Source organism: Drosophila teissieri, chromosome 3R, assembly GCF_016746235.2.
Source record: "Drosophila teissieri strain GT53w chromosome 3R, Prin_Dtei_1.1, whole genome shotgun sequence".
Lineage (NCBI taxonomy): Eukaryota > Metazoa > Arthropoda > Insecta > Diptera > Drosophilidae > Drosophila > Drosophila teissieri.
In genome coordinates this window covers 15,496,173-15,509,130 of record NC_053032.1, presented here as the reverse complement: position 1 = coordinate 15,509,130, position 12,958 = coordinate 15,496,173, and the positions used below count along the sequence as shown (strand labels likewise).

The 12,958-nt window shown below is 45.8% G+C and overlaps 1 protein-coding gene across 1 annotated transcript; it reads left to right on the top strand.

Annotated features, from left to right (window-relative positions):
- Nucleotides 1–315: 315 nt before the first annotated feature.
- On the top strand, nt 316–10,608 carry LOC122620199 (TATA-binding protein-associated factor 172). Its single transcript, XM_043797556.1, has 7 exons — nt 316–898; nt 4,309–4,381; nt 4,446–5,365; nt 5,479–7,598; nt 7,661–9,702; nt 9,767–10,007; nt 10,066–10,608. Exons 2-7 carry the CDS (start codon nt 4,371–4,373, stop codon nt 10,507–10,509), a joined length of 5,778 nt encoding a protein of 1,925 aa, XP_043653491.1. The 5' UTR covers nt 316–898; nt 4,309–4,370; the 3' UTR covers nt 10,510–10,608.
- The last annotated feature ends 2,350 nt before the right edge of the window (nt 10,609–12,958 follow it).

Genomic DNA, 12,958 nt, shown 5'->3' with positions numbered 1-12,958 from the left:
GTAAAAGTTGTTATCGATATTTTTACTTTGTCATCCGCAAGAAGTCACATTTCGAATATATTTTAATTTAGGGTTTAAATATATGAATATATTCGTGAACGATACGATATATACATTAAAAAGAAACGCATTATCTCGAAAAATGTTTATATAAGCTTCGAAAAAGTTATAGCTACGTAACTGTCAGTTAGCTGCACTTCTCAGTGAGCATAAGCTATAAAGTGACATTTGCGTTATTAATTTCATTATGCGCTCTGGTCATACTTGCCAGGGTGTTCTATCGGCGTCCCGCTCGCGCCGCCTAAAAACTGATGCACCACGATAGTCAGGCCGCACATATAAATGCGACTCCATCGCGCTAACATGGCTGCTGGGAACCGAAAACTTAAAAATATAGTGCTGTCGGAGTGTGTTTGCATCAGCGTGAAGCCCAGTGTTAAGTTAAAACATTGACTGCCCACGCCCACCAACGACAATTGCCGTAAATCTAATTCTGCCGTAATTCGCAACGCCGGAGTTCCATTCGTGTGTCCGTCGCGAGTGTGCCAGTGTGCGTGAAAATAAAAAGTCAATGGTGCGTGAGTGCGAGTGAGTAGGAAGAAAGCAAAGGCGAATGGATTGATTTGTGACGCTGCTGGCGAAAAGCAGTACCCCTACCCCATCCCGTGGGCCAAAACACACACATACGCACAGCTATAGTAACGCAGCATCGATTGTACAGTTTTAGAGCAAACAATTCAATTAGAAAATGCAGAGCGCATGAGTTGAATTGTGAGTGGGCGCCCCACAAAAGCTGACTGCTGCCGCACCGCGAAGGGAACGAGAAAGAGGAGTGTTGTAGTGCGGTGAAGAGAGCAAAGAGGCGAGGCGAAGAGGAAGAGAGCAACCATTGCCAAAGGTGAGTGATATAACATTCGGGGATCTGAAATGGGAAGGCGAATAGAAACAGAAGGAACCCCCAAATTCTTATCCTCGATTGCAACAGTATTTATATGGCACCCACTTATCGCTTCCGCTTGCGTGTGTGTGTGCGAAAGAGATAGATAGTGGGGGCCAAGGGGGCACTCTGTTTGTTGATAAGAGAGGAGAGCGAGAGAGAGAGAGAGAGGAGGCGGGCGCCAACGCAGCAAAACAGCGGAAATCCTTTACAAAAACTTGGCCTACCACTAGCTCTTTGTCTGCGCCTTCTATGCTCTCGTCTCATCTCCCCTTGGCAGCCCGTTCTAGTGCGCGTATTTTTAGTCGCAGCACATTGCTCAATTCGCCAGCCGCTATTTGTGTCGTCCATTTGTTCATTCATCGGGCTCTTTTTCCGATTTCAGTGGGTGGCATTTAACAATAATCCCTGCGTTCGCTGTCCACGTCCACATTACGATACGTTTAGTGCACGGAAAGAAATGAGTATGTGGTTTGCTGATTTCGTAAATACTTCTGAGCTCAAAACTATTTATAGAAAATAGTTATCATTTTAATTATTTTTTTGATTGTACATAAATATTGCCTTGCCACATCTTGTACCACTACCAATCACCTCAGTATAGCATCGTAGTGAATTTCTCTCTGTGCACAACAATGCCAGGCGGTACAAGCACCTGTATTTATTTATGGTCCGCTGCCGTAATCGACTGCAGTCGCCGCTTCCCTCTCTCTTTCGCTACTAACAACTTGGGGTAGGGCACCTGAACTAGTTTCAAACGGCGGCTCTCGGCCTTTTCAGCTTTTTCGCATTTGCCATTTTCCCGCGGTTCGCAACATCAGCGACATTTGTCACAGTTTCGTTAAGAACATTTGAATATCCAAAGTTTACTTGCCGAACTTGACTTCGACGTTGCGTTGATGATGCTGCAAACGTTAAACAGCCCCTTGTTTATCACGCAGCTCCATTTATTAGATCCCGATCTCTGCTATATGCATTGTGCAGAATACGCGGCGGCAGCTGTCCCAATATTGGCCAAATATGGTGCAAATATGAAACACTTCGCAGATATAAAACGCATATGGCGCGATCGCTGCCGGAATGTGTCTGTTTCGGCGATATTTGAGCAGATGACCTATTGATCAACGGAAATGTACTTCATTATATATAAACTACTTGTATTTCCCCAAGCAATAAACATTTATACACAGAACTTAAAAAAAACAACCTCTGGGGATTATGATAGTAATAGTGGGCGGATTATGTGCTCATATTGCTTAGGATAAGCAATAACAAGTTCCCTCCATAACCAATGAGGACATTCTTTATGACTGAAACTATTATATTCATTTAATTAATTTATTTTCGATAATCAAGCGACATGGCAATGGAAATAGCCGAGCTTATCTTTAGTGTAAACAAATGACCCAGCATTTCCGCCAGGCCCATTTTAATCTGTACAATACAACCGCCTATAAATAACAAAAGCTCACAGAACTTGCCACAAAAAATTCGAAATACTTGGCCTAGCCTAATCGGCACTTTACGAGTGCCATTTAGTGATAATGAAAAAGTGAACATATTCGCGGCTTATCGTCCGATGAAAATGTTTAAATAATTGCGCGACACGCAAAACTGGCTAATATCAATATGGCAAAAACATCGCATAATATCGTGAAATGGTCGTAGCGATCGCACTTTCAAAGGAAAAATCATTGTGATGAAAAATTGAACAGTCGCAAAACATATAATCATCTGCATGTCTGCATTACTACATTCTGTTATAATAAAGAGAGATCCAGCAACATTCTCAAGGCGCGCTTCGTCACTATGACGACCATCCCCATTGATGACTGCCATTTCTTTTATAGATGTTCATCTAATGGAAACTTAATTACCCAGCCAGCGGGGCATTCTCCAGCATCCAATCCATGCCAATTCAATCCCAATCCAATCCCCATCCCCCTCGCCTCGGTGGGTGGCTTCGACAAGGTCGCTGACAAATCGAAGTACAGCAGATTTGTCGCCGATAAATTGGCTTTATGGTTGGTCGGACAAAGCCAAACGGACATGCCATATGTACAAACGATTTCATTATTATGACTTTTACGTCGTTTTTAATATTATGTATTTCGTTATTGGCTTGATTACCTTTCCTATGGATAAACATTGTCAATAAATCTGCACATGCCTTTGGGACTCGTCGTGTTCGTTATTACTTATTCTAATCGTAAATTGAAATATATTCTCAAAACGGTTCAGTGAACCGTGGTTTTTGCAAGTTCTTATCAGCCACAACGCGCTGCATTGATAACCGTCATTCAAAACTGAAAGCGTCGAGAGTAAAAGTATGTGTCACTTTGAAATATCGTAATCTCCTTGTAATAAGTCGAGGGAAACGGGCTTTAAACCAGGCCCCAGGTTTGGACCCCCTGGCGAATCGTACGTAATACGGGGGCTCTAGTCCGGAATACGGAATATGGAAATGCCGTAATTTGCTCAATTGTCACGTTCTGCTCTAAGCTGTTAGGAACGCCTCGGCGGCCACAACGAAGTCATTACTCGCCATTCGCGTTGAGTGACTCAATTTACACGGCCTAACCCCACTTGGTGACGGAGCTTTATAATGCTTCCCAGGAAATCCAAACCAGCACCGACTCGGTAGTCCATGTCTTTCGCCTTTCTCGACCACGTTTCCAGTATTTATTGGTCGATTGGATTGCGGTGGAAAAGGCTACATTTGGAGATTGCGGCAGACGTCGCGCTAAGCTATGCGGCCATTAAATAGTACAGTAAAGTACAGTACAGTAATAAATAGTACTTATCGGTTTGTTTTTAATTTGGAAATATGTTATTGTTCCTTTCAAATTCATTAAAGAATGAGTCGGGGGATAAATGGTCGATCTGCGGTTTGGACGTAAATATTAAAAATGTATTTACCCGTCGACATACAAGTCGTCTTGACACCATCTGGTGAAACCAATCAGGTTGGGAAATCACGTAGTGATTAGCTTCAATCGACCAATTTGATTTATTTGAAACAACTTCCTTGATGCATGTTCTGTGGCGTCCCGTCTTTTTTTCGCTCACTGTAATAGTTTTAAACAATTTGGTATGGATATTATCATTCTTGTTTAATTCGCGCTATAGAGACAACATTCCATGAAATTATTCGCTTAATTCTATTATCAATTTACTTTGTTATATGTATGTATTGACTTGTTATTGTTGTTGACGCACTTAAATAATAAATGTTAGTTATATCAAAACCAAGTGGGGAAATACCAAAAAAGATAAAAACATTTCATCAACTTTATCTATGCTTTATAGAATATATTTATATAATAAATAACAACTTATATAATTTATTTAATTTCTTTTTTTATATACAGATTAGTTACTTAGATTATTATATCAACGGATCACAAAGAGAACCACAAATTACCATTGTATAATGACATCTAGGTATGTTTGTCAATTTAAACCCTCGAAGATGTAAATTGCTAATTTTATTCCACATTCCTTGCAGACTTGATCGACTGTTCATTCTACTGGAGACCGGCTCCACAGCGGCAACTCGTCAGGCGGCTGCCAAGCAGATCGGCGAGGTCCAGAAGCTTTATCCACATGAGCTGCATGCTCTGCTGAACAGATTGGTGGGCTACCTGCACAGTCCGTCGTGGGAGACGCGGATAGCTGCAGCCCAGACCGTTGAGGCCATACTGAAGCAAGTACCGCCCTGGCAGCCGGAACTCCAGGTGCTGCCCAAGAAGGAGCGCTGCGCTAGTAATACTGCCACAGCCGCTGCGGCTGCAGCAGAGGAGGACAGTTGCCAGTCAAGTGGTTCCAACTCGACAACGACCAGCGAGCGACTACTTAGCTTTGATGAGTTCGATCTGCAGCAAATCCTCCACAAAGGTGCCAGACTCATCGGCTCCGAGGGCAACGAGTTCGATGCACAGGAGGAGCTACCGGCTAGTGGTGGCGGGGAGGAGGACAGAAGTCTCGCCAGTCGTCTAAGCCGCCAGCGTGCGGTGCTGAACGACAAACTGGGTCTGACCACGGCCGCCAAGCTGGGGGTAAATCTTACTGATATGATAACAGACGAGGACGTTGCACTTACCAGGAGTGGCAGCACTTACAATGTCAACGCGGAAAAGCTTCCCGTCGAGCACTTACTCAACATAAAGCCAGCGGCGAACGGTGCTGGCCAAGCTCCGCTTAGTTGCCGTGAGATGAACAGGGCCAAGCGCAAGGCTCGTCAGAATACAAGCGGCTGTTCGGCCACTGCAGTTACGCCAACTTGCAGCCGGAGGAACTCCAACAGCAACCATAGTACTGGCAGCAACCACAGTAGTAATGGCACCACGTCGGCCGCTGCCTTGGATGAACCCGAAAAGAAAAAACTAAAGTCAACGGATCGGCAGGAAATCTTCTATAGTTTAAATGGTGGGTGGCCAAGAAAAAGCGTTGGTTATAGCTTTCAATTTTGCATTGCTATAATTACGTTAATATTAATAACATGACCTTTTATTAATTTGACTTTTTAATCAATATTTCAGCTGCTGTGCCAGATGCCACAGGCACGTGGGTGGATGCCATCTCCTGGCCACTGGAGAACTTCTGTTCACGTCTATTCATTGATCTCTTTCACGCCAAATGGGAGGTGCGTCATGGGGCGGCAACAGCTCTAAGGGAACTGATTAATCAGCACGCTCAAGGAGCGGGAAAGGCAGTACTACAGACTCGCGAACAGATGGACGAAGCGCATAGTCGTTGGCTAGAAGACGCTGCCCTGCGCCTGCTCTGTGTGCTTTGCCTGGATCGGTTCGGTGACTTTGTCTCGGATCAGGTAGTGGCACCAGTTCGCGAAACCTGCGCCCAAGTGCTGGGAACCTTGGTCAAGGAGATCGAGGCGTCCAAGGTTCAACGAATCGTGGACATTCTACTACAGCTCATCCAGCACAAGAACGAGTGGGAAGTGCGGCATGGTGGACTACTAGGCCTGAAGTATGTGTTTGTGGTGCGTGAGGAGCTGCTGCCCATCTATTTACCCCAGTCGATTTCAAATATCCTCATCGGTCTGCTGGACGCTGTGGATGATGTCGGAGCGGTGGCTGCAGCAACACTGATTCCAGTTTCTTCCTGGCTGCCGAAGCTATTAAATCCGGCGCAAGTGTCCTCCATTGTAAAAATGTTGTGGGACCTACTCCTGGATCAAGATGAACTCACGTCTGCATGCAACAGTTTCATGGGGCTGTTAGCGGCCATTCTATGCCTGCCAAACGCCGCCCGTTGGGTGGAAATGGAGCCAATGGCCATTTTGGTACCGCGCCTGTGGCCTTTTCTTTCCCATAGCACTAGTTCGGTGCGGAGGTCAACGCTGAAGACGCTTATGACCCTGACGAGTGCGGATAGGGTCAAATCCGAGCCCAAAGACGAAAATCAAGTTGAAGAGGAAGCTGATAAGGAAAAAATGAAACTCAACTTCGGAGTCAGCGACTGGAAGTGGCAATTGCTGCAGCAGGCACTGCGTCACATATATCAACGTATCCTGGTGGAGCCGCAGGCGGATATCCAGGCACTAGCCCGTCAGGTGTGGTCTAATCTTATCGAGCATGCAGATTTGGGTGCGCTACTGCATGCTGCCTGTCCATTCGTGTCCTCCTGGATATGTCTTTCAATGCAGCCACCTAAACTCGCATTTGATGCAGGGGTGCTGATCCGAGCTGGTGGAGATACAAGCACACCAGGAAGCGCCTCAAGAAAACGAACGCCCCGCATAGGAGACGAATTGGGCGGTAACATTCTAGCGCACTCAAACGCCTCATTGAAGTTATTCCTTGGTGGTAGCGAGGCCACGCCTTTGGAAGTGCGGGATGCTAATTTTATGCGAGCTCGGATTTCCTCATCTCGGGCACTGGGTGCGCTTTCTCATTACCTGGTTCAGCCAGCCCCGGGAGTGGTGTATACTCCACAGACAGAGAGCCCGACAGACTGTTATACAAAAGTACTATTGGGTCATCTCAATGCCCACTCCGCTGTCCAGAGAATCGTGTGCGGGCTGATCATTGCGTTTTGGGCCCTAGAAGACGAGCCAGTACGTCCAGGACCGCCCAATCTGCAGGAAAAGTTACACCAGTGTGTGAGCGAGTACGTCTACTATGATGAGGTGGCCATCTCACTGACACGTCTACTACAAGAGGCACAAGACTTTATTGCTACGCTGAAGCAGAACAAAATCCCGATTAAAGACTTCAACAACGCCAAAATCCTTACTCTAGACCAAATCGAGGCAGTGGCAACTACGTTAAGTGAAAATCTACGTTCTTATCCCCTTAAGCCGAAATTGTTGGACATGTTAGAGGAGCGTCGACGCAGTCTTCAGGCCTCCTACCAGCAGACCACCAGTGAGCAAAGCGCATATCATGTCAGTGCTCAGGCAGCTCTAGCTGGCGCCATCTGCGCTCTTCACTGCCTGCCCGATAAGCTGAATCCGGTGGTCAAGCCATTAATGGAGTCCATTAAGCGGGAGCAGTGCCTCCAGCTGCAGCAACTGTCTGCCGAGTTCCTGGTCCACCTTATGGATCAGGTCTGTGATAGAAATCCTAGTCCAAATAGCAAGATTTTAAACAACCTTTGCACGTTGCTAAGGAGCGATCCCGAATTCACTCCCAAACTGGTAAGTTAGAGCCAGATTGTTGATAACATCATTCGATAATTGGTTGATCAAATCTCTTTTAGGTAATGCCACTAGAAACCCTCAAACAGACGCCACTTTCGTCTGAGGTTATTAATAATTGTGTTTACTATGGTATCCTAGCACTGGCACTTCAACAGACAGTGACAACCACTAACACGCGCAGCGGTGGAGGCGGTGCAACCACTCCCACGGCTAATACGACCCCCAGGGGCCCTGGACGGCCGCCCACTGGCGAAATACTGTCCGCAACCAACGCCACCACTCACGTGGAGCTAAAGGCGCAGCAAGCCAAGGAGGCGGAGGCGAAGCAATGCCGCATACAGCGCCTGGGTGCGGCATGTGCCATAGAAAAGCTGTGTAGGATTTTTGGAGAGAAAATCATTGAGAAGGTGACTGTTTTCCAACAGCTCATGTTCGGCAAGTTGGAGCAGTTCGTCAAAGAAGCACTCGACTGGCGATTGGATTGCATCCTTCCGGATTTGGGAGTGTGCAATGAGCTTGTCAGCTCTATGCAGCTTATTGAGACAGCAGCCCCTCATCTACATGTTGCACTGCATCCTCAGATGTTTTCCCTTCTTCCATCCCTTGGCTTTGTCGTTTGCCATCCTCTCAAGGCAGTTCGACACATGGCCGCTCGATGCATCGCCGCGCTGGCCGAGATCGATGCTTGCCAGACTATGCAGTTTGTGGTCCACGATTTGCTACCGCTGCTTGGGAAGATTGAGCAACTTATAGAGCGACAGGGAGCAGTAGAGGCTATTGAACGCGTGGTCAGCCGGCTGCAGATAAAAGTAGTGCCCTACATCGTGCTGCTGGTGGTTCCTCTACTGGGCGCAATGAGCGACCCGGATGAATCAGTGCGACTGCTTTCCACGCACTGCTTTGCAAATCTCGTGCAGCTAATGCCCCTGGACGGAAAGACGGAGCAATTAAAAAGCGATCCGCTGCAGGCGCGCAAGACGCGTGACCGTGAGTTTCTCGACTATCTTTTCAATCCAAAGAGCATTCCGAATTACAAGGTTCCGGTACCAATAAGTGTTGAACTGCGCTGCTATCAGCAAGCCGGCATCAACTGGCTGTGGTTTCTAAACAAATACAATCTACACGGGATTCTTTGCGACGATATGGGGTTGGGCAAAACGCTGCAAACCATATGCATCCTCGCCGGGGATCACTTACATCGTCAGACGGCCAATTTGGCGAATCTGCCTAGTCTGGTCATTTGCCCGCCCACTCTGACTGGCCATTGGGTGTACGAGGTGGAGAAATTCCTTGACCAGGGATCCGTTCTGCGTCCCTTACACTACTATGGATTGCCAGTGGGAAGAGAGAAGCTAAGGAGTGAGATCGGAACAAAGTGCAACCTGGTTGTGGCCTCCTACGACACTGTGCGCAAGGACATCGACTTCTTCAGCGGCATACACTTCAACTATTGCGTTCTAGACGAAGGCCATATTATTAAGAACGGAAAGACAAAGAGCTCTAAGGCCATTAAGCGACTGAAGGCAAACCATAGACTGATCCTCTCCGGCACGCCCATCCAGAACAATGTACTTGAGCTGTGGTCCTTGTTCGACTTTCTAATGCCCGGCTTTCTGGGCACTGAGAAGCAGTTCGTGCAACGCTTCTCTCGTCCCATACTGTCTTCTCGGGATGCAAAGAGCTCTGCCAAGGAGCAGGAAGCTGGAGTGCTGGCTATGGAGGCGCTGCACCGGCAAGTCCTGCCCTTCCTGCTGCGCCGTGTCAAGGAGGATGTGCTGAAGGACCTTCCGCCAAAGATCACCCAGGACTTACTTTGCGAATTGAGTCCGCTCCAGCTTCGGTTGTACGAAGACTTTAGCAATAAACACCTGAAAGACTGTTTAGACAAACTGGGCGACTCATCGTCGGCATCCATGGTGACAGAGAATCTCAGCGCCAAGACACACATTTTCCAAGCGCTTCGCTACCTGCAGAATGTATGCAACCATCCCAAGCTGGTCTTGCGCCAGTCTGAGGAGCTCACAAAGGTGACCAGTCAGTTGGCGATGTCAAACAGCTCCTTGGACGACATTGAGCATTCGGCAAAGCTGCCCGCCCTGAAGTAAGTGCACTCTCCTTACGCAGTCATAAGTAATTTATTTAAAATATTTCATTTCTCTCTCCAGACAACTTCTCTTAGACTGCGGAATTGGTGTGCAGACGGAGTCGGTGAGCCAGCATCGAGCGCTAATCTTTTGCCAGCTGAAGGCGATGCTGGACATTGTGGAACACGATTTACTGCGCCGCCATCTGCCCAGCGTCTCCTATCTGCGGCTGGACGGCAGTGTACCCGCCTCTCAACGACAGGATATAGTCAATAATTTCAACAGCGATCCCAGCATTGATGTGTTGCTCCTGACCACTATGGTAAGCAAAGAATGGCTTCTGTGTTTTGATCAAAATTTAATCGCCAATAAATTTTTAGGTAGGAGGCCTGGGTCTGAATCTAACGGGTGCCGATACGGTCATCTTTGTTGAGCACGATTGGAATCCAATGAAGGATCTGCAAGCAATGGACCGCGCCCACCGAATCGGTCAGAAGAAAGTGGTAAATGTTTATCGGCTGATCACGCGCAACTCGCTGGAGGAAAAGATCATGGGATTACAAAAGTTCAAGATACTCACCGCCAATACTGTGGTGAGTGCGGAGAACGCCTCGCTGCAGACAATGGGCACCTCGCAAATCTTCGACCTCTTCAACGGAGGAAAAGACAAGGGAGCTGAATCTGGATCATCAGCGGTGACAGGATCGGTCTCGGGCGGCATGTCCATGAATACCATAATCGAGAACCTGCCGGAACTGTGGTCCGAGCATCAGTACGAGGAAGAATACGATTTGGGCAACTTTGTGCAGGCACTAAAAAAGTAGACTACTGCTTCCCACTCCAAGACTTCCAGTTTAGGCTACGTTGATCATTTAAATTGCCCTCTGTTCCTTTATAATCGCGAAAAGAACTTTTAGAAATAAATATTAATAAAGCTTGAAATTAAAAAAAAGTCACACTTCTTAATTTAAATCTTTTCTAACAAGTTTGAAAACTAAAGGATACTTTTGCTAAACTGTTATACACTTTTTCGATTAATGCATATTTGAAGAGTAACAAAAAATGTTGCATACTTTATGGCGGACTACAAATTTGAAAATCAAATATGCTTGGGAATGGAAATTGTTTTCAATGTATCGAGAATTAAGAGAGAGCAAAAAAGAAAATTGATATTCGTGTTTTTAAAAAATCAAGTATGCTTTGGAATTTAGATTGTTTTCAATGTTTTAAGAATATATGGGAATCAACAATAAGAATTCTAACTTATATGTTTTTAAAAAGTCCAATACTCTTCAGTGATTCTTATCAACAGTTGTTTGTCCAGAAGAATTAGTGTTTGAGTGCATAGTTTGCTTAGTAAATATTTACTCCTGTCCCACACAATAAGACACCTAATTTCACCCTGACCCATTGTTTCCATCGGCATGGCTCATTTTATTGACTGATGTGTTCATATTGCCCACAAGTTATCTGATCGATCGGTGGAAATCGATTTCGTGTTTCATTTATCAGAAGAGCTATTTGCTCGCTTGGCGAGGAATATGTATTTTCGGTTGTTCTCGTTCGAATCAGTTCGTCTGTGACCCTAGTACCTTGAAATTTGACGGGGCTATCAGTCGTGTCAGCCCATTAAAAGTGCCCCAGCTAGTAAATTTAGTTAGTTGACCCCTTACCACACAGCATACTCGATTTATTTTTCAATTTGGTTTGGTTTTGATTAATACAAACCCCGGCTTATCTCTGCTCCGTCACGATGAAATGACTGCGGATTATGGCATAGGCATCCATGGAGTAGATTATTTGTGTCTACGAGGGGTGCTAAACGCGACCCGGTCGTAATGGAGTCTGTGTCTCAATACTCAAAAACAATAATTCCTGCAGCAATGCGAGGGATTCGGTGCGTGGTACAGGATAGCCTTATCTCTGGTCCGTACTAGTGAACGTCTTCCCCAGTTTCTTTATATGAATTCCATTTGAGTGGTCATTACTATATTGTATTATAAAAGCCAGCTCAAACAAAACAAAAGCAAGAGCCGAGCTAAAGTCGGATGCTGATAAGCCACTAATTTTCTCTTGCTTCATTACACTGTGAGGAAAACATTTTAAATAGGAATTTATTGTAATTAATATTACACATTAGGGCTGATTCAAGTTACAAATAGTAATTTATTTATACATCTGAAGTGATATGGGTAAACCTACATTTATTTAAAAAGAACTTGATGCATAAGCCAAAATTACAAGCAGCATAGACATACTTGGGTCTACGATATACATCTTCGCGTCTGCATTCTTCTCAGTGCATTCCCTTTTCACTTACCCACCCACTTTGGCCTTTTATCTTCTGACCACCAGGCATCTTCCGGACTTTGCAACTGCTACTGCCACTGCTACCACTGATAGCCAGCACCCGCACCCGCACCCTTGCATCCTTATCGCAATGCCTCCTCCTCGGCTCCTCCCCGCATGAGTGACCCGCACCCTGTTTCCAGGGCCTCCTCTTCCTACTGGCTGGGTCGGATCTTGGTCTGCCCGCCGAGGAGCCGACTTAAAGTTTTCCACCAGGTTATTTACCTCCTTATCTCGCCGGCATTGTTTTCGCCTCGTCACCCGCTCCTCGCTTCTGATTCGTCTGGTTTTATCAATGTTTCTGTTTGCAATATGTTTGTTCTCAGCTTTTTGTTATTGTTCCTTGATTACTGGTTCTCTTATCACTCTGCGTGACGTCATAAGAACCGGCATTTTGTTATTAGATAGGAATTTCTTCACACTTTGTTTATCGTTTTTTTTGGGGAAACCTGCTTGCTTTGTAGTTTTTTAAAACTACCAGACTCTTTGGCATTGCCCCGGTTGTTTCGGTTGTAGCTCTGCGGTTGAACTTCATCGATAGGGGAGTGAGCCGGAATAGTAGGAGCGGCATAGATAAGCAAGGTCGTCTGCCAGACTTCGTTATCAGTTTACAGGAAGGTCTTGCTATGTAGATAATTCTTCATGTGTATATTGACCGCAAAAAAGGATACATCTTAGTTAAAAAACTTAACAAAACCATTAAAAAGAAGAATATATATAAAAATCAAGTGAAAAGCGGCATGTACTTCAAGAACTTAAATTGTTTGCAATAAGTTGTTTAAGGATCCTTTGCTAGTATGAGTACTTTAATCCCTACTGCTGTGTAAAGATTCCAGGTCGTCCAACCCCTCTTCGCGCCAAGGAAGTTAAGTCCCGCGATAGTGGCAATCTGGTCGGATTCCCGATGCTGTGTCGTCACCAAAT

Coding starts and splice junctions, on each gene's coding strand:
- LOC122620199 (XM_043797556.1), top strand. Junction 7,599..7,660: donor CCGAATTCACTCCCAAACTG/GTAAGTTAGAGC, acceptor AATCTCTTTTAG/GTAATGCCACTAGAAACCCT. Junction 10,008..10,065: donor TGTTGCTCCTGACCACTATG/GTAAGCAAAGAA, acceptor ATAAATTTTTAG/GTAGGAGGCCTGGGTCTGAA.